Below are 26,952 nucleotides of genomic sequence, written 5' to 3' on the forward strand. Positions count from 1 at the left end.
ATGTTGTCTCGCAATTCTGCAGTAAATTTTTTGTTACTATAATAATTACTGTAATTATAGCCTGGAAAAAGAATTGGTTCACTAAATAGTGTCATTATGGTGATTACAATGTTCCTTATACACCAATCAGTCATAACATTAATAATATAAACATCTAAAAAATCTAGTATTTTGGGTTTACTTCGTGCCACCGGGGCAGCTCTGGCCTCTGGTGGTGTACTGTGGGGTCTAGCACCAAGACATTAGCGAAAGATCCTTTGGGTGCTGTTTTTTGCAGGATGTGGATGCCGTGGCCCGGACTCATTTGTCTGGAACATCCTATGCATTCTCAATCAGATTGAGGACTGGGGAATTTGCAACAAGCCTTGGACCTTCTGCCTGCTAGGCCCTGTGCACCGCGGGATGTGTTGCACTTTGTGTTCTGGCGTGTTTCTATCACGCCCAACGTTTCCCATTTCCACGATTTATGCTGAAAATCTAATTTGAATGTTATGGCTGTTCAGTGTATGCAAACCACAACATAGTGCATAAAACTGATTCAAGCTGAGTTAGAAGATGGTTTCTCTAGGTTCTCCGGTTTTCTCCTTAAACATACTGTATGCAGGTGACTTGGTTTCTTTAAATAGACCCAAGAGGTGAGTGTTTGTGTGTGTGCATATAACCATGATGCCCTGTAATAGACTGGCATTCCATTAATACCCCTATCTCACCTACCTATTTTTTTGCTGGCCCTCGCGGAAGATCTTCGCAAAACGTCAGCGGAACGCCGGCAGGCAATTGCGACGGCTCACGGTTGCCTAACACTGCATCACACCGCGAGTCAAACCGCATAGGTGAGATAGGGGTATTAGGTCATATCCCACCTCATGCTCCCTAGAGTTCCTGGGATAGACACCAGATTCACTATGACCTTGATCACAATAAAGTGGTCGTTTAAGGTTTAGTTCAGCTCAGATAATCGCTTCTGTATGCCACAAGGAAAGGATGTTATATATATGATAACGATTCTTAGCCAGTCAGGGCAAGGAGGCATCTCTGATAGGGTGTCAAGTCATGTTTCTTTAATATTCCTCGCAGTAGCATTTAGTTGTCTGAGCCAAGGCATGAACGATTTGGTTCAGTTTGAGTTTAGCTTTTAAAAACAGATAACGTGAGCTGACATCCCCCAAAATCACTGACTGTACCTTTAAACACCCCCAACCAGTGCGATCTACAGTATGTAAAGAATGCCTGATTTTTGTTTTACTTTCAATCCACAGTAACCTGCTGTCCAACCCATACGTGTGTGACTGTCACTTGTCATGGCTGGGGCAGTGGCTGAAGAAAACCAGGGTGGTGAGTGGAAACCCCAGATGCCAGAAGCCTGCCTTCCTGAAGGAAATCCCCATACAGGACGTGGCTACGCCGGACTTCACTTGTGATGGTACGCAGTTTTTCAACACCGTCGTTATGTCTTATTCATGATTCTGTTGACGGACTCATGCATCAGCTTTAATTTGAATGTGTACTCACATATATCAATATAACCTTTCGTGCACATACCATCCATAGATGACGCCTGCACACGGGTTCTCAGGGGTCAAAACCCAAACCACATGGCAGCACTTAATGCATCCGGGCTCCTTGAACTTTCCTCAACTCAGAGGAGCACGGTCATTATGTTATTATCGTGTACTCTTAGCTTAGCATTACAAGCATCTTCCTGTCGAATCATGCTAGTTTGATCCGAACAGGACGTTCTTTTGGTCACCCCTCAGGCCCATGGATCACTCCACACTCCATCTCTGAGCGGTTCCTTCGCTTTAAGAATGGCTTAGAAGCTGTTCAGGATATGTATAAATCTCATGCATCCCCTTCCCAGCACCGCGAGGGCATCGAGCGTGCAAATCGGTCCACAAGACCCCTTCATTATCAGGCCAGCTTTTGAGGCATGTAGGGGCCATTTCCCTACAGACCCACAGAGGGAGAACCGCTGTCCTGCTGCACCGCTGTAAATTTTAACAGAGAAAAAGGAAATGTGGTTTGGCTTCTGTCTGGCCAGAATCGCAGCTAGAGTCAGGCCTCGTCGCCAAAGCCCAAGTGTTCTGGGGCGAGCAGCTCTTTTGCTGCTTAAGAGCTTCAGGGAATAGGCAGCACAGATGTAGACTTTGAAATGAAGAGGTTCAAAGGGAGGAAGCTCGGTAAGTAAGTAAGTAAGAGGGCCATTAGTTAGCACAACGCATGCGTTCCAAGCTGGCTTTGTGCATTAGGCTGCTTTTTTCCCCCTCCCCTAACTTCACTGGGTTTTTCTTTAGACCTGAGCAAGAGAGGTGATTAAGAGGGTCACAGAGTTTTTTATTCTGTCCCTGCGTTTGTGAAGAAATTAATTACAATTACAAAACATCCCCCTATTTTTGGAGTGCTAAAATTACCCATAAGCTAAATTGACTTGCAGGATGATATTTTTTTTGCAGTTCAGGGAAACCCAATCAATAGAATAAAATTAGTTTCTCTCGCTCCCTAGCTTCCTCTCTCCCTCTCTTTCTTTCTTTCCTCAGTCTTCACTCAAGCTGTTATTGTTGGAGCAGACCTGAGCTTCTATTACCTCTCATTAATGTCTTAATTCTTTGTTTCTTTTTAATCTGGAGAGCCATTCAGTTCCTTTGTAGATAGCATCTCTCGAGCCCGGAGTGAAATAGGCGAACCGGGAAGCTGCGAGGCCCGGCCGAGGAAAAATGAGAAACGTCAGCCAAGCACAACATTTGGTGGACAATCTTTAACTCCTGTGTGCCGTGTCGCTTATTAAGCTCAAGTGTTTCTGGTGCTGATTGTCAGATATCTTAAGAAGTGGGATGTTTTGGCAAGATCGCCACTTAAATTAGTTTTGGGCCAGTTAACATAGCGCACATACTGTACACACACTTACACTCACATTTACACACACACACATACACACCAGTCATACCAGTGGTTTCGCGCTATTCTGTTTTTTTTCCTTTCTCTGTCCTCTTTTTATCCCCCCGTTCTCTCCTTTTTAAAGTATTTATGAATGTCTATATTAAACCCAGCGATGCTGGCTCAATTTTTCTCTTGCGTGTGAGATATCTCGGTAAAAGAAGCATTAAAAATTAAAGTCTCTCTACGGATATGTTCAGACAGGCAGCTCACAATTTTATTGGCATACGTGATGTTAGGAGAAATGATTTTCTGTAGTATGACTGCCAAGAAAACGCATGAAATCAGAGTTTTTTCCAATCAAGTCATATTTGTTTAAGAAAACAGACACTCAGACATTTGACTCGGTCAAATCGGATTTTTTTTCTCTCCTCTGTCATTTACTACACAGTTCGTCTTGATGTTGGAATTTTGCCACTAAGCCAAAAGCCATCTTGAAGGCAGGTCAGAGGAAGTCAGTGACCTTGTTAATGAAGAGTTAGTCTGCTTCCTGTCTTTGAAAATTTTACTTTTTCTTAGTGTTTCCTCAATTAAATATAATCAGTTGTGATGGAACATTAATGTAAAACATTAAAAAGAATTATGTGTAAGGTAAATCTCAATCAGAGCTGTGGGATTTAATCGATTATGCAATTTAATCAATTGTTTGTCGATCCTTTCAATTAATTAAAACGATGGGTCATTTTTCAATTCAGAATTGATCCACACTTTTTAAAATTATTTAGGGAAACTTCCATGAGTTAAATGGTCTGAAATGTAATACTGGAAGTCCTTAAAACTAAACGACAGCTTTAGCTGAGAATACAAACTGCTTCCATCCTCTGCAAATACAGATTTATGAACGGTGTAGTGATGGGTCGTTAATGGACGATTCGTTTTTTTTAACAAGACTTAGAAGAACGAGTAGTCTCAAAGAGTGATCTGTTCATTTTCTACTGGACGCGGATGCGCAAAGCATTGCAAAACCTCCGTAGTTTATGTACAGGAAACAGTACATAAAGTACCTTTGAGTCTTTCGGTCTGAATCGTTCATTCTTTTGTCATGTGACTCCCATAGACACTATGCAGTGCAATATATTCAAAAGAACGAACAACTTTGACCAGAAGATATGAGAGGTGACCTGCTCATTCTGTTAATATTAAATTGTCTTAGCTGCATTTTAATATTTTGTATTACTGGAACTATAGACAAAATTTGTGTATGTAGACTTGTCTGTTTACTAAAAAAGGAAACATTTTATTTTATTTCTAAACCAAAGAACGAAATGACTCAAAAAAGATTCGTTCATTTTGATGAAAGAGATTCAAAGAACCGAGTCACTAAAATTATTTAAACTTCCCATCACTAGCACAGTTGCTGCAATACCGCCACCTACTGGACTGGAGTGTGAAGCAGGAAAAAATAGTAACATGCCATTTAAACAATCAACACAAGTAGTAGCAAAGCAGTTTCAATGCTTATAAGAAACTTTTAGTCACTGTAATATTAATAAATCATAAAAAAATATTTAAATGCTGTAGACAAACCAGACACTAAACATGAGCGTTATGGAATTAAATCGAACTGAAAATCGCAATGCTCCAACATTAAATTGAATCAAGTCAAAAATGATTTATAGCTTTACTGGCCAGGATCTCACTCACTTATCGTCGTCTATACCGCTTTATCCTGTATTCAGGGTCGCGGGGACCTGGAGCCTATCCCAGGAGGCTTAGGGCAAGAGGTACACTCTGGACAGAGTGCCAATCCACACACTACAGCAATTTGGGAATGCCAATTAGCCTAATCTGCATATCTTAGGAAACTGGAGTACCTAGAGGAAACTCACCAAACACAGGGAAAACATGCAAACTCCACACAGAGACGAAATTGAACCCGGGCCCTGGAGGTACAAGGCAACAGTTCTAACCGCTACACCACTGTGCCGTGGCCGGGAGCTAAAACTAACATGGAAAGTTGTTTCTATGTTTCTATGGAAATACCTTTTTAGATACAAAGCCAAACTATAATATTTGTTATCTATAGGTCATTATTGGAAAATCATACAGATGGTTTAAACAGATGGAAATTCTGACATAACATTCCTAGCTACTTTCACTGTGAATCACATCGCTGTAATTTTTTTAATCATTTTTTCTTTTTTTGCGGCGTGTGTGTGTGTTTAGACCATGACGTCACATATGGCTAGTTAAAGCTTTTATAAAGCTTAAGACATCCCAACTGGTAATTATGTCGTCCTTCGAAAACATGAATGCTTTTTTACAAGTCGGAAGGGTTTGTAATTATCGTGATTCCAAATACACAGTTGCTTTCGGTCTCTTTACAGTTCCATGTTAGATCCGTGTGCAATGTTTTTTTTAGACGGTAATTAATTTGACAGCTTTCGCTTTCATACAAAGCTCAAGCAATTATCAATTTAGAATATAGCTGAACACAACCAAAAAGGGCTCATTTTAAACCAGCCAGGAACAAAACACAGGCAGGTATGTGCACTGGATATAGAGGCAAGACTTGTGGACGTGTGGACATGTGCATGAACTGAAAGTGTCTACAAAACTGCAGCCGGAACTGAAATATATTTACTTTTTTTGGCAGGTAGGGGTATTATCCTGGGGCAGTTGTGACACCTGCATTCCTCTTCCTACACACACTTGCATCATTACTGTATTAGCCAATGTGGAAATATAAGCAACTACAGCTATATTCTAAACAATACCCTTACAGTGTGTCTGCACCTGATTTCCTGTCTCACTTTTTTTTTTAATGGATTTCTCTTCAGGCATCGAGGAAAATGTCTGTTTGCCATCGCTCCCTCGCTGTCCAGATCCCTGCACATGCTCAGATACAGTGGTGCGCTGCAGTAACCGTGGACTTCGCTCTCTGCCCAAGGGCATCCCCAAGGACACCACAGAGCTGTGAGTCTCTCTCCCTCTCCTCTCTGATTGTTTTTTTTTTCTTTCACTCCTGCCATTTTCTCATATTTTTTTATTGGCTTTCAATATATTTTTTTAAATTCTGACCCACAGGGTGCCTCACAGATATTGAGCCCCATTAGCTAAAATGAGCTGCCCAAAGCACTGCAATTTTCCTTTTTCTCCTGAGGCATTACCACAACGTCAAGTGTCCAGTCCTGCTCTGGTCACGCTCTCGGCCCTCGTAGAGACAGTGACAAAGTGCTGGTTTAGGAGACGCGGGCGTTTCCCATTCCTCTTCTCACAAGGAGTCAGAGAGCAAAATAGAAAGGTAGAGGGAAAGAAGATAGTAGCAAAAATGCAAGAGATGAGAAATTGAGAAATGAGCAGGAGCGATGTTCTGAACCAATGTTTATGTTTCACACAGACAAAGCTTTCATTTTGTGTGTGTTTAAACATAATTAATGCTTATGGATCTCCAGCACCTGCTGCACTACAAAAACATCAGCCAAGGTGTGATTTACTATCCTGTATCTCTCAGTCTGTACCTCGCAGTTCTGTATCGCCCGCACAACAACACCCATAAACACACTGTAGGAAAATAACGATGCTAACTGGAATGGAATATCTCTTATATATAGTGTAGAAGGTAAACCACATCACATAACCAAGATGTTAAGCAGGAATATTTTGGCTTAACTGAAGGTATTTTGTTTAACCCTTATTTGAACACATTCACAATCAATAATCAAGCTACAGCGAAATATTAAACAAAACATTAGTTAATACATTTTTAATTGGTTCAATGATTAGTGGCAATAATCAACTAAATTCCACAGAGACTATATCTACCCAGTCATCTATTTATGTTATATTTATTTTGCCTCCGAGTGGCGCAGTGGTAAAGTGCTCGCACTATCATCCGGAGATCGCGAGTTCGATTCCCAGGTGATGCTGTAAGCGCTCGCAGCCGGAGGTCTAGAGAGAGCTGATTGGCCGAGATCTCTCAGAGGAGAGGTATAAGAGGTACTTAATCACGGCTCTACAGCCAATTAGTTGTGTCTATGAGCTCAAGCAAGCGGAAGGAGCATACTGTATAGCGCTGTCCTCTGAGTGTGTTACGCCGCCCCCAACGGTGCGTGGGCAAGCAGTTCAAAAAGATGCAGTCAGCTGGCGTCACGTTGTTTGGAGGAAACATGTGATAGTCTTCGCCCTCCCGGCTAAATGGTAGTAGTAGCCATAATGTGGGAGCCCCCTAGTGATTGGGAGGAATTGGACACAACTAAATTAGGGAGAAAATTTGGGGAAAAATACACAAAAAAAAACATCTTATGAATGAAGCTGTGTAAAGCAGTTTGACAGTTACAGAAAACTTCAAGCACAGTACACTGCTTAAAGAGACTCTTTAAAGCATGTGAATGGTCCAAACCATGGTGTGTCCGTGAATGACGATGGTGGCCAAGGTGGCTGGGAGCCCAATGCAGTCGTTCCCATGAACATTCAGTGAGTGGAACGCCGATCCTTGAAAATCAACGGATAACTTGTCGCCAACTTGTGGAAGAGACTGCACACACATCATTTACAGACACCACTTGCACATTAAAGGATCTCAGCTTGGAATTATTGCAACATTCCGTGTACAGTCCTGACCTTGCTCCAAGCCATTTCATTTCCAAATTAATGTTTGGTCTATTAAAGGACTTACAGGGGGGGTCAGTGTTTCAGATGTGAAGCAGGCCGATCATGGCTCTGGTGCGCTGAGAAAGCGTTCTACCTTGATGGTATTCAAGCACTAGTGAAACACTGGGATAAGTGCATTAGTGTAGCAGAAGATTCTATCATATAGAGAAGTCAAGGTACAGTAGCTGTTACTCTTGTAACTGTTTAAAATCCCGGTTTGACTTGAACACGCCTTTGAGTTTCAAATAGAACAGGACTATTTTCTTAATGTTGAAATAGGTTTGGTAATCTCATATTCAGATTATTATGATCCTAAAATAGAAGAAAAATACCAGTGCATGGCTATATTAGATTTGTAGATTTATTTTTATTTTTATTTTTTATTTTTTTAGACTTTTGGATTTTTGGAATTAAAGATACAGATGCAGCGTTGTGTTTAATCATGCTCATCTTGTATGCCTCAGGTATCTGGAAGGAAACCTGCTCACCTCAGTGCCCAAGGAGCTGAGCAATCTCAAACAGCTACTCCTCGTGTATGTATTTCCAGTCTAAGTTAATTCTTTCGGACATGCCTAACATAGCGGTGTCTCTCATTGTTCTTTTAATCGTACGTGTGTTCGTGTGCCCACAGAGACCTGAGCAACAACAGTATCAGCTCTCTGACTCCTTTCATCTTCAACAATATGACTCAGCTCTCCACACTGTGAGTGTCCCATCTGCCACACACTGCTAACAACAAGCACAGTAGTTTGTCTATGGCTCAGTGTGTGTGTGTGTGTGTGTGTGTGTGTGTGAGGCCTTAAATGACTTTGCGTAATATATTCCTCTCTTTCCCTATCTCTGCAGCATCCTGAGTTATAATCAGATCCGCTGTGTGCCGGTGCATGCTTTCGACGGACTGCGCTCACTTCGTCTGCTGTAAGTGACTTCCTGATGGTGCTTGACACGCTGACACAAACACACACACACACACACACACACACACATCCACATGAGGACCTTCCGTTGACATAATTAGTACTGTAGCTAAATAATGCTTTGCCTACATCTGATGTTACCATCATTAATCCAGATGCACACACACACACACACACACACACGCCTCCTTACACACACACACACCCTTGGCCCAGCTGCTGCCCCACAGCAGGCCTTATTAACTCCACTTTTTAAAAGGAGGTTGTGAAACAGAGCAGGTTCCAGAGGTGAATTGAGCTTCTGGATTTAACAGGTTCTTTCCTTTGTGCATGATAGAAGAGATCAATTGTTTTTTCTTTCTTCTCCATTTTCACCTTCATATCCTGTGGTCTGGAGGTTATCAGCACTCATTAAAGGAATCCTCAAGTGTTACTAAACATACCCATGATCTCTCTTGCCTTAACGCAAATTTTTTTTCCACTTAAAACCAAAAAAATCTTAGTTAAAAAAGATCTTTGACAAATGGACGTGCCTTTTAAAAAAAAAATTAAGTATTACCCCTCCCCTCCCACTCATACACCCTATAAACCCCCCCGGCACCGTCACTTTTATTTTGCATGACTGTTTCTCAGATCAGCGTACTGTATAAGAAGCATGATGGAACTTCTGTCCATGGTATTCACACACATAAAGCGGATAGACATTAAGTCGAACTATTCTTTTAAACTCTTTCATTTGTTATGCTAGGCTGACAAGAGGCTGCCCCGTACTCAAACCCGGGTCAGCTGTGTCTGCCAGCCAGCCGTCACTCTCACTTGTTAATTTCCTAGAATGCCCCGGGGGCAGCACTGGCGTGGCCTCATTGGTGCGGGGCTGTCCGGTCACAGGGTCTGATTGCTGGTAGACTGACACCAAACCCCTGCGTGCATTTATATGTGTGTGTGTGTGTGTGTGTGTGTGTGTGTGTGTGTAAGGAGGAGGAATCAACACAAAATACTACACATTCCATGAACTGTCTGTGCTGACTTTGTTTCTACAGACAAAATGTCCTCAGTTAGAGCTAATTGCTGTTGCAGCATCCTTTTCCCTTCCTTCCTTTTAGTTGCTTAAACAACGAGGCCCTCATGCACTTGTTTTTTTTTTCAATTTCTCCTTTCTTTTCTTTTAGGACTCTCCACGGAAACGACCTTTCAACTATTCCAGAGGGAGCCTTCAACCACTTGACGTCTCTGTCTCATCTGTAAGTGCGTGTGATCCTGTGCAACAGCTCTCTCTTTCTCTCTCTCTCTCTCTCTCTCTCTGTCTATCTCTATACCTTTCAATTCTGTCTTTTTATCTTTCTCCAACCCTCGCTATTAATAACGTTCACCCAGCATCACCCACAATCACTCACCTATTTTTGACCCACAGAGGATTGACTTCATAACCAGGTGTGAAAGGTGTCTTTTTTTTTTCTTCTTCTTCTTTTTTTAAAGAGCTATCCTGTGCTCAACTCTCAGAACCTGGGCCCCACGGGAAATCTTAGTAAATTTTATTACAGCTAAAAGGCATCCATCGGTGTGTTCTTATGGCTCTTTTCTTCCCCCTTCATCTTCCATCCTTCTCCGGCTACAGTTCCTGCCGCCGCTTTTAAACGAGGTCGCTTTAGTCGTGCCGTGAAAAGAACCGTCACAAAAGGTTCCTCTTTAAGAATAAGGGTCCTCTGATTCATTAAAAACAGAATGGAAGGAAGTGGCGCTTTAGTACATGGAGAGGCTGCCTTTGTGCACTCCAGCAGGATGTTCAAATGTGTGCATGTGTGTGTTACAGACAAAAGTTTCGAGCGTGCTTTTATGATAAACTCGTCTTTTCCGGTCTGCGTGACTAATCCTTATTTCTCATCGTCGACGGAACCTGTATCCGGACCAGGATTTTATCCAGAAAAAACTTTGATCCTTTTTGCGACACACCCCTTCTCATGTTTATGAATATGAATTTGTTGATTGGAGTAAACAGACAATGTTGTCAAAAGTGGATACGACATTCATATACAATAACTGGCAGCTCAGGGTTATGGTGGTATAAATTAAGTTATTAGGAATATTTTATTACAGATGTAGAAATACACACACAATCACAAAAATGAGGACTAACGTTTCCTGCATAACCTTTACACTTAACATCTGAAACACTTCCTATTTCAATTCTATCTAAATACTTGTACATAGAGTTTTCTATATTTGTATAATTGTCTCATATTTGAGCAAACCTCACAGGATTAAACTAAAATAATATCCATGCATATGATTATGTACATATTATACTGTATATATGTATGTGTGTGTTTCACCAGGGCTCTGGGTGCAAACCCACTTTATTGTGACTGTGAGCTTCGCTGGCTCTCACAGTGGGTTAAGGCTGGTTTTAAGGAGCCTGGCATCGCTCGCTGTACTGGACCACCTGACATGGCTGACCGTCTGCTCCTGACCACGCCCCTCAATCGCTTCCAGTGCAACGGTGACCCTTTTTTTAAATTGATATTTCTCTTTTTCAGTTTATGTCCTCTTCTCCAGCTCCAAAAGGCAAAATCACCCAAGTGTTTCCATGTAAAAAAAAATAACAATCCCTTAAAAGCCAGTTAGAAGTGTTGAGGACTTTAAGATTAAGCAAAAGATTAAAGGGATTTTTATATATTTGGTTGGACTTAGTGACACCCCTCTGTGATTCTCTTTGTGTCCACTTTTTTAATCTCACCATCTCTTCTTTAAGTGCATCATCGTGGTGTATGTGGGGTTTTAATCACGGGATGAAGAGAGCATACAAAAGACGGATTGACGCTGTATGATTTTCAATTATGAAACTTTATAATAGTGTGACGTTTTTAGATTTGGTGCTGGAACAACCGAAGACGGTCACTGACAATGTTCTGGCAATGTACAAAAATTTTCAAAGATTGATAACGTGGTAATATGTCCATTCCATCTACACCACTTATGCTGTGTCAGGTCAGGGGGGGACTGGAGACTGTCTCTGGGCAGTAAACCTGGTTTAAAGGGGTCGAGCTGACTTAATGTGTGGAACAAAGTTGATTTCGTCTTCAGTGCAACATGATGGCATTAGAGTATTGATTTCATCAGTTGCATGAAAAATCTCTAACATATGGGGTGGGAAAATTGATTTCAGCAGACTCCTGCTCATCTAGACATGTCTTCAACTTCAAATTTGTCTTCCCTCCCCTAATCACTTTCTCTCTCTCTCTCTCTCTCTCTCTCTCTCTCCACAGGTCCCGTCGATCTGAATATGATGTCAAAGTGCGCCCCCTGTCTGGCTAACCCGTGCCAGAACAACGGCACATGCGTTAGCGACGTCACAGGCTCCTATCACTGCACCTGTCCCTTCGGCTACAAGGTGAAACACGGTTTTGTTCTCACATACACGCATTGCAGATACCTGTACGATCTGTTCCTGCACAGACCTCTCCTAGTTTCTTGTACGCAGCCTGTTTGAGTCGTAATGCGTATCATTACAAGGGAGCCCGGAAAGAAGCTCATATCATCAATCTTCTTGAGCTTGCTCAATATATTGGAATCTCCTCTGCTCATGCATGCACAATGCTCAGAGGGTGATCGATGCGGAAAGACGTCCAGGACTGCAGATTTAAGAGTTTGAGTCAGGATGCATTTACAGTACAGTACAGCTCTATTACTTGTCATCCTGCTCAGGCTATTTATGAAATATTTTTGAGACTGATAAGCCGTGAAAATGATAAAGTGTAAGGTCGGTTGCATGATTTTATGTTTACTGAACGGTTGATTAATAATGACATCATGTATAACAAACATTGTAGCAATATGAACCATAGACATACTTATTAATTGTTAGAACAGTCAGATCCTAAAGTAGACTCGTTAATATTGCATTGTGCCGCGCACATCTGGGATCCTCAGTTCGATATTAAGCTCAGCTTACTTAACGTCTGCGTTCTCTGGTTTCCTCCCACCTCCCTAAAAAATATGGCAAGAGCTGCACTAGTAAAAGTGTGTATGTATGTCTCTGGTGTATTCCCGGCTCTCGGCCTGTAATGCTCCGGGTCTGCAGCATCCCTGACTAGGTTAGAGCTGTACTGAAGATGAATGATTGGTTATGGGATTCCTGTCAGAGTCTGTCTGCAGTTGAGCAGATAAGACTTTCACCTCACGCCCTCTACAACACACACAAAAAAAAAACAATGTCTCCCTTTTTTAATTAAAATCCCCGCATCCAAGGTTAGAAGAGGAGTGTGCATGCGTGTGTATTTGTGTGTGTTCCATTTTGACAGCCATCCCCTTCCCTTAACCTTCGGCTTTTTCTCTCTTGAGTCTTAAACACGGAAATGGGAAACCAAACACAAGCAGGGAAATAAGAATCACAGTGGCTGGGAGGAATTAAGCAAAGCAAAAATTTTGGTTTGGAATTAAGTGACAGCCATGGAGTGCTAAATGGATCTGAACAAATGATTCTGCTTTTTGTTAAATGTATGGGCCAGGATGTGGGAAGGAGAAACCCAAACCATGCGTTTGTATTAAGAGTGTAGGAGCTCCTGTTACAGAGTCGAACTCAATAAAGCATGTTCCAGCTGCTCATAATTCCTCCAGAGAAATGTAAAATGTGTGTATCGTGCGTACCGGCGCTGAAGTCGTACCGTCTGCGTGTGTGCCGTGTTTCCGATTGTGAATTCGTGTCCACCTAAGTGCTGCATTTATCAGTTTATTATACTTGGTGATCATTTTCGATTATGGATAATATGGCTGATGTATCACATTTTTTATCACTTTCAAAATATTAAGTGATCAATACAGTATGTGAGTTGGCTACACACTGCAAGAATTCTCATACTCGCGGTGCATGCATTTACAGAGCGCCTAAAGGGACAGGATAAGAAATAAATTTTTATTATAAGGAATATCTTTAAAAAATAAAAATCTCAAGTGACAGCTCCCGAATGGCACGTTGGTAAAGTGTTCATTTGCCACTATTATCTGGAGATGGCGAGTTTAATTCCCGGGTGATGCTCCGGCCCTTCAGGAGTGTTGCATTGTAAAATACGTCAATCATAATGATACTAGCCAATCAAAAGCTACAACTAATTCCCAATGGAAAAAACTATTGAAATATGGCTACTGTATACTGTATATAAGTCCCACATTAATGCTTCTAAACATTTGTTTATTATTATTATTGTTATTTATTGTTATTAATTAGTTATTAATTATTATTCTAAGCAGTAATAGCCAAAACCATTGGTACCAAATTCTGTAACCAATAATAAAACAGAAGGCAAAGGAGGTTTAGCAGTTGTGTTGTGTCTGCTACTTGAATTCTCCAAAGAGGACATGTAGACTCTAATCGGAGGTTCTGTTTAAAATTCTTAATTGTAGAACAATACTACAAACGTCAAGATTTTAAATAACATATGGAATTAAGTAAAAAAAAAAAAAAAAGATCACCAAGACACTTTAAAAAAGATCTTGAAAGTTGTAAAAGCTACCAAACATTATGATGAAACTCTCATGACGACTGTCCCAATAAAGGACACTCAGTATTCACCTCTGCTGCAGAGTTCAAGTTCATTTAGACCTCCCAGCTTCAGAAATAAACAGAACCTCCGATTAGAGTCTACATGGCCTCTTTGGGGAATTCAAGTAGCAGACACAACACAACCATAACTTGTTGAGAAGATTATTGCATATTTTCCATGATTTCAGTCTTTTCTAAGATCATTTTATTGGAAGGGCGTGTCCAAACTTTTGACTAGTACTGTATGCTAAAGTCCTAAATCAGTCTGAGTCACAGTGCTGCTATAAATCCTTCATCTTTTCCTGCTATTTCAGGGACGGAACTGTGAGGTCCCCATGAACGCCTGTCTGAGCCAACCCTGCGTCAACGGTGGAACGTGTCACCTCTCGGCCGGTCAGGATGGTCACTACAGGTACACGCTTTTACTGCTCGGACATTAAACCTCTTAAAATACTAAGTAAATACTGACAGCACGGCTACTAAATACATAAAGTTTCATCTTGCACTTTAAAAACCAAAAGCCATTCAGATTTTTAATGTCCCAGTAAATGTCCTGCCTTTGGACACACTCCGCCTCCTAAATCACCTTATAACATTTTACATGCATGCAGCTCTGCCCTTTCCATTTGATTACCGAGGGTCCAGACAAGCAACAAATAAGCCCCGCGTCAGGTTCCACTTGACATTACAAAAACAGCAATGAAACTGCTGCGGTGAGCCATTTGGATGAAGTGGGGTCATGGTGCGCGTTTGCGGCGTGGGTTGATGTCAGTGCCGGGGGAGTGAGGATGATATATCGGCTCCAGCCTTGCAGCTGCCCTTTGAGCTAAAGCCGTCTCTGAAATCTGGAAGCCTGAGTGGCGTGTGGTGGGGAGGGTTTCGGGTGGAAGTGCCTGGGTGGCACCATCGAGCGTATGAGCTGGTTACTGGGTGAGATAAGTGTTGCTGGTCTTTCATGGCAAGTCTCCATAGAGACAGGACTTTATCAAACACTGCGCTTCCTCCGAAGCCTCAGTCACCAACGGTGCCAAGCCACAACATACAGTGGGTTCAAAAAGGAAACCTTAAAGTACTCTTGTAAACGTGTAATTTGCAACCATTAAAAGCAATCTGCATAGAATAATAAATTGTTAAATGTGTTTTATGGCCTAAGTGAAAAAAACAAGGTCTATGAATATACATTTATAGGCAAACTGTCCTCCATCATCTCAAATATCTTACCATCTAATTTAGTGCTCTCATTTGTTTTAGGAATCTGGAATCTTAATGTTGCTCATCGAAATGTCTTCCTCAAACCATAATTTTCAGAACAGAGAAAGGGACATTACAAACTGCACTCAATTTAAAGCCATAAAAAAAAACATTTCAGATTAAAAACATTACTGAAAATTTTAACCAAAATTGTATATACAGTTCTGTGAGAAAAAATCTTTAGCCACACCTAATTCCTTCGTTTTAAATAAAAAAATAATAATTATGCAATATAAATTAAAGAAATGAAAACAAATGTCTTACTGTGGCAGGCTGTAAAGGTTAACGTGTATAGAGACACAATTCAAAAATTGGTTGTTTATGTAACAACCTCAGCAGCGACCTCATTTCCCCTCTCGTCTGTTCCAACCACACAAGCATTCAGCATCACCAGTACACTAATCACCGGCCTGATTATCTGTCATCATCTGCACATGTTTCCCACTGGTTCGTGCCCACTGGTTAAGTTAGATGATATTTTATGCTTGAATGATTCATACATCACTGTGTGGCTGAAACAAGCTAAATACATTCCTCTGAACTGCTCAGGTACAGTACAGGGACTCGAGTGAAAATGAGAGGCAACAACTTGCCAAAAAAAAATAAGAGACAAAAAAAAATTGTTCAGGAAGCCAGGAGAACTATTTCTCAAGACTAGACAACCAGAAGTCACCAAGTGAGTTGTTCTCAAACTGTTTTGGCAAGAACAGTGTTGTCAAGTGCATTTACAAATGATGAAACTTGCTCTCATGAAGACTTTCCCAGGAAAGCAAGACCAAAACGTACCTCTGCTACAGAGGACAAGTTCATTTAGAGTTACCAGCCTCAGAAGTCAGAATAAGTAGCAGACACATCTCAATATCAACTGTTCAAATATAGTTATTATTATTGCATGCTGTAGTTTGGATGACTTCATCATTGTTTTACGATGTAGAAATAAAAATCAGGAAAGACCATGGAATTAGAAGTTGTGTCCAAACATTAGATATTTTCTGCTGTAGATCTAAACTACATATTCATTAAGGAAGTCTTCTGGAACCATTAAAACTCTAATAATGTTAATACCCCAGAAGGGGCTTAATTTCAATCCTCATACTAAAGCCAGCTTTAGGACGTCTGAACAGAGTAATTAGTCGTTTCCTATTTTCAGGGCGATGACCTGTTGACCTCTTAAGGAGGCTTGAGTTTTAAAGAACTTCTACAGACGACTTTAGGTCTAGTCTGTGTGACCAATGGGTTTTAACCGAAACAGTAATTCTGTAGGTCAGAATGTATGTAATGATTTCCAAATGGAATGTTAATTAGGTAAGATGATTAGTAAGTCTGAGATTCCTTCTGGGATTAGACGTTTTTGTGTAAAAGTGCTTGAACAGAAATGCTGAGAATTGTTGTGTCTGTCCCTGATGACCATGTAGAGAAACACTTCCCGGAGTAATAATAACAATCATGATAATGGTGTGCAGAGTATTCGCCAGTAACACTCCAATGGAGATTATTTCTCTGATATAAAAAAAGAAAGGGCTACATTTTGGTATGTTTTACGTCTGGACGTAACCCTTCGAGGACACATCAATAGACCTTTATGTAAACTAATGCTTGATGCTAATAAGTTTTAAACTTGTGGGGTTTTTTAACACAATACCACTAAACATACTCTAATCTCACCCTATGTCTGATTCGGTCCCCAGTTGTGTATGTCTGCCTGGATTCGAGGGCGAGCGGTGTGAGGTGAACCCTGATGACTGTGAAGACAACGACTGCGAGAATAACTCCACCTGCGTGGACGGCATCAACAACTACACCTGTGTCTGCCCTCCCAACTACAGAGGTACTGCACACACACACACACACAAAGGGTTTAGCAATAAGAGACCAGGTGCAACTTTGATCGCAGGTCCCATTTACTGCGATTATATTGTTCAAGGAGTGTATTTCCTCTCAGCATTATTACTTTCATAACCATTTTTATTTCGAGGCTATAAGCTGATGCTGGTTTATTCATGGGCATCTTATGCAATTAAGGTTTGAAGCTTTAAAATAACACAAAATCCGAGTGTGTCAGTCGTCCTGACTCAGCGATGTTGGAGTAAAGGCTGTTGCTGGCGTACTGCAGGACTGAGACTAGTGAGAGGAGACGTGCAGCTGTTTTCAGCAAGCCCTGTTATTACTCACAGGAAGTCTAATTGTATCCTTGTCTGGGAGAGAGCATCCACGTGTGTGTGTATGTGTGCGTGTGTGGATGTGCCTGCTGCGGTGGTACCAGCTTTGGACTAGAAGCCAAAACTGAAGCCTTGCCCTACGCACAGCTGCTGCATAAAGCCACGTGTTTAACGAGAAGGGAAGCCCCAAAGCGAGTCCACAATTAGAAATCCTACAAACAGTGTTCCTCTTCCTCAGCCACACTCCGATATAGAGTGCACTCACACACACCATAGTACTGTATATATACAGTTTATGTATATATACTGTACTATAGATCTAGATTTAAATTTATATTTAGAAAAGACAAATCCATTATTTTTGTCTCAAAAGACTTTGTCCATCTGTCAACAAGCTTTCGTCTCCCGAAAAAAGTTTTAGGCTGACCCGCAAGGTCTTCGTCCTGGAAATGCTGCTTTCAGGGGACCAAAGCAAGAGGGCAGAGGTCAAAGCAAGATCAGGCCTATAAGGAGGACGCTTTAACACCTCAAAAACGAAGCTTTTGCAGAGTGACGAGTGTGGGGAGAAGCGTGCAGGCGTGCATTGTCCTGCAAGATCGCAATCCTTTGTGTTTAATCCGAAGTTTAGACTTCAGCTCTTTAATAATCGTCTCTCTGTAACGAGCACTGTCGATGGTTGAATCTTTTTCCTGATAATATTCCAACACCGGCCTCTTGAGAATCCCAGAAAACAGTAAGCACCAATTTTCCAATTTTAAGATGGTTAACTTTTGAACTTTTTCTTGGTTGGCGATTGATTATGTTTCCGTCCCGTACTCCCTAATCCACGTCTCGTCACCAGTAATGATTCTCTTCAGGAGACTTTTACCTTCTTTAGAGTATTGCTCCATATTTAATATGCACACAATATGGATGATCAAGGGTCGAGATAATGTACTGTACAGGCAATAAGCATGTATAACTTCAACTGCAGCATGATTTCTGAAAACCTTGTTCAGAAGCCAGCTTAAGCACACTCACACATACAAATTGTACACTACAGAAAATTCGCAAACACCAATCGGCCTCTATCATATGTCTTTAGATCGTTGGAGGAAACCCACAAAGAACAGGGAAAAATGCATACTACTGTACATTTGCAGGCGAGATCCAAACCCCCAACCCTGAACGTGAAAGGCTAAAGCGCTAACCACTAAGCCACCGCGCCATCTGACCTGAAAAGCTGTCTATTCAAAACTCGCTTATAATACAAGTCAAAGTGCATGTCTTGAGTCCCATTCATAAAAACGTAAAATATTCAACTGTGTAACTCGGATGACGTTACAGTCTAACAATGAAGGCTTTGGGATGAAACAGACATGACGGGAAGGCATACCAAAGCTGTTATTATGTACTGTTAGGCAATTTCCCAACACTGGAGCAACACAATAAAAAAAAGTCAATTGGGATATTTAGGCTTTTCCTGAAGGTTTTGTAAAACATCAGGCAGAGAGAGAGAGTGATTATGTTTAATACCAGCAACGCTGATTGCGTAGGCAGTTGTGTATCTGAAAGAATAAAGTTTAGAGCTTAATCTGTAAATACTTGTAAATCTGCCAGAAATGGAAATCACCAGAGATCTCTTTAATCACAGTGCTACTACTCATATTGGAAAAGCCTTCAAAATGCTTTTTATTCTTATAAGATCCAGCACATTTACTGTATGTGGGTGTTTCGTAATCATTTATCGTAACACAATCCTTTAAGTGTGAATAATCTCAGACAAATCCTAACCAAGCCTACGGTTTCCAAGTGTGTTTTAATGTTCATAGCAGTACCAACCTCATATCTTGATAAAATCGTTCAAGCGGACTCCCTTTCCGTTCCCGTTTTTTCTCCGGCTCTGTTTTTTTGTGTTGCTTCTGTTTAGTTTAGCTCTATAGTGATCTCTCCACATCCTATTGGATCTTAAACGCCCTTCAGTTTCACCATGTAGATTTGATTAAAAAGCCACAGTCGCAGCCGGTTGCCAGGCTGCTGGCGCAGATGCTGAGCGGGGTAGAGGAAAGCAGTGGGCTGCACGTGTTTAACTGCCTCTCCACTGACGTCCAGTCGAAAGCCCCAGATTCAGACGGAAGGGAGAGTCGAGGAAGCGGGCTTGGGGAGATCATCCATATCCCCGGGAGGCTGCATCTGTTTCCGCATCTGATTTGACAGTAAAACATTAAGACTCTTAGATAGATAGTGGTAGAACTGAGGGATGTGTGTGTGTGTGTGTGTGTGTGTGTGTGTGTGTGTGTGTGTGTGAAGGATCATACATATTTACATATACCAGCTTCACAGAAAGCAAAAAAATAAATTATCAAAATTGAGTAAAAAAAAAAAACTTGTTAGACATCCCCCACTGACTTACTGTATTCTCTATGCAGTACAGCTGTGACAGCTGTTTACCTCTGTATGTGTGTATGTGTGTGTATGTGCATTAGGAGACCTGTGTGAAGAGGTGGTGGACCCCTGCCTGCCTGGCTTTGACCCCTGCCAGCACGACTCCAAGTGTGTGCCTCTGAGTAAAGGCTACAGGTACGAACTCAGTAAGCGCGACATCACATAATGTGCAATACATGGGCTCTAGCTTGTCCAGTACATGCAGCGTGTATGTATATGCGTTCCAGGTGCGAGTGTTTGCCGGGCTATGTCGGGCAGCACTGCGAGCAGGACTATAACGACTGTCTGGAGAACAAGTGTCAGCACGGGGCCGAGTGCGTGGACGCCATCAACGGGTACACATGTGTCTGCAAGGACGGTTTCAGGTGAGACACATGGCACAACGTGCACGTGGATTGGTAACTGGTCAGATCGAGGATGAGGATGAGCAGAACCATAATCGCGTAACTTTAGTGCATGAATGCATCGATTAATTAAATCCCGCTAAGCACTTTATCCTGGTGGTTTACTGCTTGTGCGGTGTATTAAATGTTCTCTCTGTGTTCATCTGGGTTTCTCTTTGATTTCTCTCCCAGTAAACATGCATGTGTAATGGATTTGCTACACTAAACAGGCCCTAGGTGTAAATCTGTGTGTGTGTGTGTGTGTGTGTGTGTGTGCATAAAGCTTTGTGTGCACTAGCATCCCCTCCAGGGTGTTTTCCCGCCTCCTCCCTCTCAGTATCCCCTATAAAGATGTGTGGAAGAGACATTTACAGCATTTTCACTTTCAAGTGCTTAAAAACGCACGTTCAGATAGATACACAAAAAAAATTAATGTCTTTAGATAAGTAAATATTATCAAAGTTTAAAAGTTTTGAAAGCACAGACAATACACACACGTCTGCTTAAGTACATATGCCCGCATGCACGTACACACACACACACACACACACACACACACACACAAATGCACCCCAGGCTCCCGAGCTACAGATGGTGCTTCATTACATGGCACTAGGCTGCCTCATCCGAGCCGAACGGCAGATGAATCTCCATGTGGCTAATTATAGCGCTATAAGTGTGGGACTGCCTCGTGGATCTGAGTGAGCGTGTGTTTTCACGTGTGTGTGTTGGTGTTTGTGTGTATACAGTGCTAGCGGTGCCAGCGAGCAGCAGGATGGCACAACTCATCAGTTTCCGAAAGTCTCAGAGTCTCTGGTGTTCGCTGAGTTGTTACTGCAGCAGCCAGATGAACAATAGCTCTCTCTCTTTCTCTCTTTTTTTTTTCTTTCTACAGCCGCTGGTAATTAAGTGTTAGCTGCTTGAGCTCTGCATTAATTCGGCTTACCGCCCACCCTGGCACTCTATCAGCATTATAACATGATTATCATCTAAGTGACTAAAACGTCTGGGTAATCTATGAAAGAGTTTAGAATGGAGGGGAAACATGTAAATAAATAAAGAACTAAATAATCCACCACTCAGACAATTCACCAATCCAATCAGCAGCTTGATTGAAACGTTAACGTCTTCTTCTTTTTTTTCCCCCCTTCTGTGTTTAGCGGGCTGTTCTGCGAGAACCCGCCTCCCATGATCCTGCTCCAGAAGACGAGTCCGTGCGATCAGTCGGACTGTCAGAACGGAGCTCAGTGTCTTCTGATCGAGGGCGAACCCGTGTGCCGCTGTCTGCCCAGCTTCTTCGGGAACAAGTGCCAGAAGATGCTAACGGCACATTTCCTCGGGAAAGACACGTACATTGAGTTACCAGGGTCCACCATCCGTCCTTCCACGCATATATCCCTGCAGGTACGACCCACATCGCCGGGGCGCTTATTATAAACAGGTATCAGGGTGGCTTGTTTGTATTTGTATTTCCTGCTCCTGTAGATCTAATCTTTATAAAGCAGGTGTGTTAGATTAGACATGCAGGACAGTGAATATTCAGAAGCAGCTGGTTTCCAGTCTTTCCACTTTATCAGCTTGCACCTTAGAATTTTTACTGCAAACAAGGAGCGAAACGATTTCATGTTGCGCTCTGATGTGTTTGGTTTTTTTTACGTTTGCAGCAGAGGGAATTATACAACATTTATCACATTTACAAAACCATTTTCAGGCCTTCATCAAGGAGCAGTGGCTGGAAACACTGGGATGTGAACTCATGAACTTCCAAGCACTAGTCCAACAGTCTTAACCGCCGTGCTAGCACTGCCCACAGGGTTTCTGGTAATTTGTGAGAAACTGGATTAGTCACAGTGATGACAATAATCATTATTTTATTGTATACTGTCATCAACGTTAAGAGCAAAATGATACTTGGCAGAAGTGATTTGTTTTATGGGTTAGGGTTATTTCTGCAATCAATGGTAGATGACAAAGCTTGTCGACGGACAGTTTTTATATTTCATTAACGATGATGATAAAAATCAACACTGTGAGAAAACTTGCTTTTGCTGATTTTAAATCGTTAGTGGAAAATGTGCCAAAACAAAACTAACAAACTAGGCATTATGGTGAACTTCTATCCAAAGATAAACAATGAAAGTACGAAGCCTGTCCAAAAAAAATTTTTAAAAAACCCCGCAAAACCTTTAATATTTGTGTGGAAATGATCTTAATTTCACTATTAAACATAACCGTGATTTCTACTGATGATGCTTTTTACAATTACAATACATCTTCACCATGCATTTTAGTATTTCTTTCTTCTCCAATTTCCACATTTCTTACAGTTCAGCTTCTGTTCTCTGGGATTTTAATAATGTCTTGAATAGTTCTTAACCCGATTCCCGTCATTCCAGTGTTGAATCCCTTAAAGTGCCTCAATACGCTTAAGCCGAGTCAAACCTGTTTGCTGAGTGGGAGAGAAACACACACACACACATACCGAGACAGACAGCATGCGTGATGGTGATGTCTGATGTTCTCTCTTTATTAAGAGCAAAGACAGATATTTAAATCCTTGGTTAAAGGCCCTGTGTCACGTACATCCATTATATCAAAAGAACAAAAGTCATTAATGTGTTCCGTGGAGAACAAAGAGAGAGTTGTATAGATATCCATCTGGAGACGAACCATAGGAAGTATTATCATAGGTAGAGCTCAAGGGAGGGAGAGAAAGACAGATAGAGGGAGAGAGAAAGACCTAGGAAATTTTACACCATCTAGGGAAAATGTAAGTAGACAAAATACAGCAATTATTTTTATTTTTATTTTTTTTGCTTAATGCAATCATTCAACCCTTTTAAAATGGTGTCTTTTAATTGTGCGTTTTTGTCCATTTTTGACCAGGAAGTGTCTAACTGAATGATTTGCTGTCCTAAAGAAGCCTAAGCTCATTCTCACCATGTTCGCTTAATTATAGCCGTTCATGGATGGATCATATCCCACAGACAATTTTTTCCTCTGACATTAGAAATCTACATTGGTTTATGAATAAACTCATAGCAGCTGCATTCATGAGATCTACTCCTTTTTTTTTTTTTTTTTTTTTACGTTTCTAGACTCTTACACTCTCCCGGCTCTATGCCCAGATTCCACTGAATACCAGACAGAGGGAACAGAAAAGTTGTAACACTTTCCTTTAAGCTATAAAACACCAAAAATTACAGCCGTGTTGTCTGTCCCTTTGTGTCGTCTGCACTTCGCTTGGACTCCCGTCTACTTTTAGTTTCTCCTCTAAATGCATCTCGAGGGGAGAAAATCGATAATGGAGTAAATAATCCACCTTGTTCTCATGCATTAAACCTGCAACTGTGCGCCATTTCAATCAGTGATACAGGTGTGGAAAAAAATCAGCCAAAACAGAGGGCAGACCTCTGAATGTACAGCCTGGGCTAGAAAGAATTCAGCTCCAGGCTTGTGTCTTCATAATATTTCGTCTTTTCGTACAATTATCGATGTGTTTGTTCACATAAAAATCCAAAGCGATCCACCTGGACACATTCGTTAGCAGCAAATAATGTGCCAAAAGTTTAAAAAAATCATATTAATGTCTTTAGGCTTAGCCCTGTTAGTTCACGTATACAAACCATTCTTCTTCATAACCGACTTTTGCTACAATGTGCATTTTCAACTGTTTCTTGCAACATCACTCATTCTGAAGGCTGTTTGCTGTGACTGCGACGAGCGGAAAGAACTAATATTTCAACACAGAACACGGCAAATAAACGATTTGCTGTCATAAAGAGACCTTAGCTCGTTCTCACAATGCTCGCTTAATCATAGCGGTTTACAGATGGATCATATCCCAGTGACCATTTTTTTTATCTGACGTTACTGTAGCAATCTACATTGGTTTATGGATAAACTCTTTGAACTAGCTGCTAATCTAATCCTGATGTGGGATGCCTCGGATGTCGTGTGTCTTCGAATTAACATTACAAATCTGGACCTTGGTTCAGGCTGTCCGAAAGCAAAAACACAACTACAGCTGACAAGGTTTTGGTTATTGTGGCTCCCTACAGGCTGTGTTGTGTAATTGCAAAGTCTTGACTAACCCTGGGCTAAGTCCCCAGAGCCTTGGAAATGTTTAAACTTTCCAGTATTTGGAATAGGATCCACTACACTGGACAGAATACATCACCACTTACGGTCCGTCACCAGCCTCCTTTCTCACACCCACAATCACATTCACACTTAGCTGAACTATCTTGTAGAGAGACAATGTTAAACATTCAACCGTGAGGTCTACTCACAACATCCTCCTTCTCCTCCTCAACCCCTATCAACACACTGCCATGGGCAGCCGTCACTATCTGTCAGCTTCCCTGCAGTCTGTGCTGAACTGTCCATGCCTGTCTCTCGTCCTGATCTCACCTAGCCTAGGCATGGAAAGCGATCCACCTTTCTAACATCTGTTCCGGGGCTTTTATCAGGTTGCGGCTCTCGGTCCGGCCCCGCTGACATTATTAGAATGTCACCTTTTGTCCACCAGCATGAATAATACCTCCCTAGAGGACATATATTATGGTAATGGGAGTTGAGCCGGCTCTGTTATCGGCTGCAATCATGAGCCCCCTCGTCACGGCTGGATTGCATCTCCGCTACAAATGAGCCGTTCGCCTCGCTGCCGACAGGGCAGCCTAATGTTAATTAAAGTGGGAGGAGATAAAAATAGCCGGCGTATTCTTCATCTGCCTGCAGAGGTGAGCTGGTGACTTTGAGATAGCAACATCTGCACATCTGCTCAAAAGGGGGTTTGCTGGTTAAGATAAAACGTTTCAACGTTTCACTTACGATTTTTTAAAATATATATAATTTCGGCAAATAGGTGCGTATTGATTCTAAGACGAGGGGATGACATTATTTCTGAAATGTCTTTTAGTTGGAATTCAGCACTAGCACTCGCGATGTGGTTACGCTACTTGCCTTGCATGACTCCAGGCTATTGGGCAATAAGAGCTCCACTGGGGATTATTTCATACAGAGTCAGGCTGTTACACTTCATGAACCATAAGTCTCTCTAGCCCCGTGTGTGATTTGAGTGCTGCTACCCACTCAAGTATTGGTGTACTGTAGGTGTTCTGGTTGATATGAACAATCAAACCCCAGGTGTTAAATGCCGAGTCCAGCTGTTTGTTTCTTTGTTCCATGCTGGGTGTCAGTGTAAGTTTAGCATTCTCATTTCTGTCTTCTAATAGGTGGCTACTGATAAGGACAACGGCATGCTGTTTTATAAGGACGGTCACGACCCACTGGCCGTGGAGCTGTATCAAGGCCATATCCGACTGATGTATGACATCGCCAAGTACCCTCCTACAACCGTGTACAGGTAAAGATACACTAGGAAAAAAAACTGAAAATGTATCAAATACACAACAGCAGAAACACAACAGGATGTCCAAAACCAAAATACTAAGTCAAAAGCACAACCACAAAACTCCGAAGCCCAGTAAATTCAGAAGAAGAAATAAAATTAATCAAAAACACACAACAGTAAACGGAAATGCCCTTATTGAACATCATGTGCTCTTAGTAGAGAAGACATGGTGTATGATTATCAAAAGGGAAAAACACTAATCTGGCTTTCCTTCCCTGGCTTCTGCTCCGAGCTCGTGTTGATGTGTGTCCAAATGCACTGCTGTGCTTCCATGGTTTATGTGTTGTTTTCAATTTGCTGTCTCATTCTTGTTGTTATTATGCCATTCAATTTTTTGGTACCGTTTTATCTACCGTTTTGCTGCTGTATAGTATTTATATTTATAGTATTTATAGTAGTGCTCCCAACAGTGTTTAACCAATGGTACTTCTAGTCAATAACATACAGCAGTGTAAGGATATATTTAATAACAGAGACTTCAAAGCACTTATGTCGCTCTAAGTCACTCTGGATAAAATGCCTAAATGTAGTATTTGTTCATTATGTTTTGCACTCAGATGTGGCATTGCCACTTATATATATGTGTGTGTATTCATGTATTGATGTCAATTGAAACGCAATGTTATGTAAAAACTTTATGATATTACTGTACAAAATCAATATTAAGTAAGAAGTAATTTATTCTTCAAATTCTTCTGGATCTGGCTAAAGATGTCTGTGGTACTCTGGTGTCATTTGTAATATCATGTACAGAAATATGCCATAAAAATTCTGAAAACGAAGACGCCTCTCTGAAAACTCTGAAGTCCAGTTTTGGGTTTGTGTGCCCCACATCTAGTGTAAGTGCTCTGCTCACTAGAGCCTTTTTACGGCTCCCCATGGGGGTCTTTTTTTTAACTGGCAGTGTTGTTGGCTGTAATTTAGAAACCTTGTTTAGTTTCACCAAGATTCTAATGACACTTAGTCTGTTTTTAAGCACTTTATCAGTGATAGTTCTGTTCAGTACCAATAGATACGTATATCTTTATGTTTGCTTTTCTTATTCTTAATGAGGATCCTTATTATAATATACTGTAGACTTGGTGGCAGTTACCACAGGGTGGTGTACAGTTCAAAACAGATTGTATCTCTGTTCAGTTCTCTGCTATGCCTTCATATTTTAAAAGGGACCTTTTGTGCAATATACAATTTTTTTAAATCCTTTTTAGACATGTTTGCTTTTGAGGTGGTGAAATGTTGTCATTCCTCTATAATCCTACAGGTGGTACACTCTAAATTATTCACACACAGTGTACTGTAGCATCCTGTGTGGAAGGAGTGAATAATTTTTTTTAGAATT

The 26,952-nt window shown here is 41.3% G+C and overlaps 1 protein-coding gene across 1 annotated transcript in view; it reads left to right on the plus strand.

Annotated features, from left to right (window-relative positions):
* Window positions 1–26,952, plus strand: part of slit3 (slit homolog 3 (Drosophila)) — a 177,915-nt gene that overhangs the window by 140,364 nt on the left and 10,599 nt on the right. The window contains exons 19-32 of the mRNA XM_053505596.1: window positions 1,260–1,423; window positions 5,715–5,850; window positions 7,992–8,060; window positions 8,159–8,230; window positions 8,374–8,445; window positions 9,614–9,685; window positions 10,778–10,941; window positions 11,708–11,832; window positions 14,295–14,392; window positions 16,920–17,059; window positions 19,856–19,949; window positions 20,042–20,179; window positions 21,358–21,601; window positions 25,435–25,565. Coding sequence (XP_053361571.1) covers window positions 1,260–1,423; window positions 5,715–5,850; window positions 7,992–8,060; window positions 8,159–8,230; window positions 8,374–8,445; window positions 9,614–9,685; window positions 10,778–10,941; window positions 11,708–11,832; window positions 14,295–14,392; window positions 16,920–17,059; window positions 19,856–19,949; window positions 20,042–20,179; window positions 21,358–21,601; window positions 25,435–25,565 — 1,719 coding nt within the window. The remainder of the gene's footprint in view (window positions 1–1,259; window positions 1,424–5,714; window positions 5,851–7,991; window positions 8,061–8,158; window positions 8,231–8,373; window positions 8,446–9,613; window positions 9,686–10,777; window positions 10,942–11,707; window positions 11,833–14,294; window positions 14,393–16,919; window positions 17,060–19,855; window positions 19,950–20,041; window positions 20,180–21,357; window positions 21,602–25,434; window positions 25,566–26,952) is intronic.

Source organism: Clarias gariepinus, chromosome 10 (genome assembly GCF_024256425.1).
Source record: "Clarias gariepinus isolate MV-2021 ecotype Netherlands chromosome 10, CGAR_prim_01v2, whole genome shotgun sequence".
Classification (NCBI taxonomy): domain Eukaryota; kingdom Metazoa; phylum Chordata; class Actinopteri; order Siluriformes; family Clariidae; genus Clarias; species Clarias gariepinus.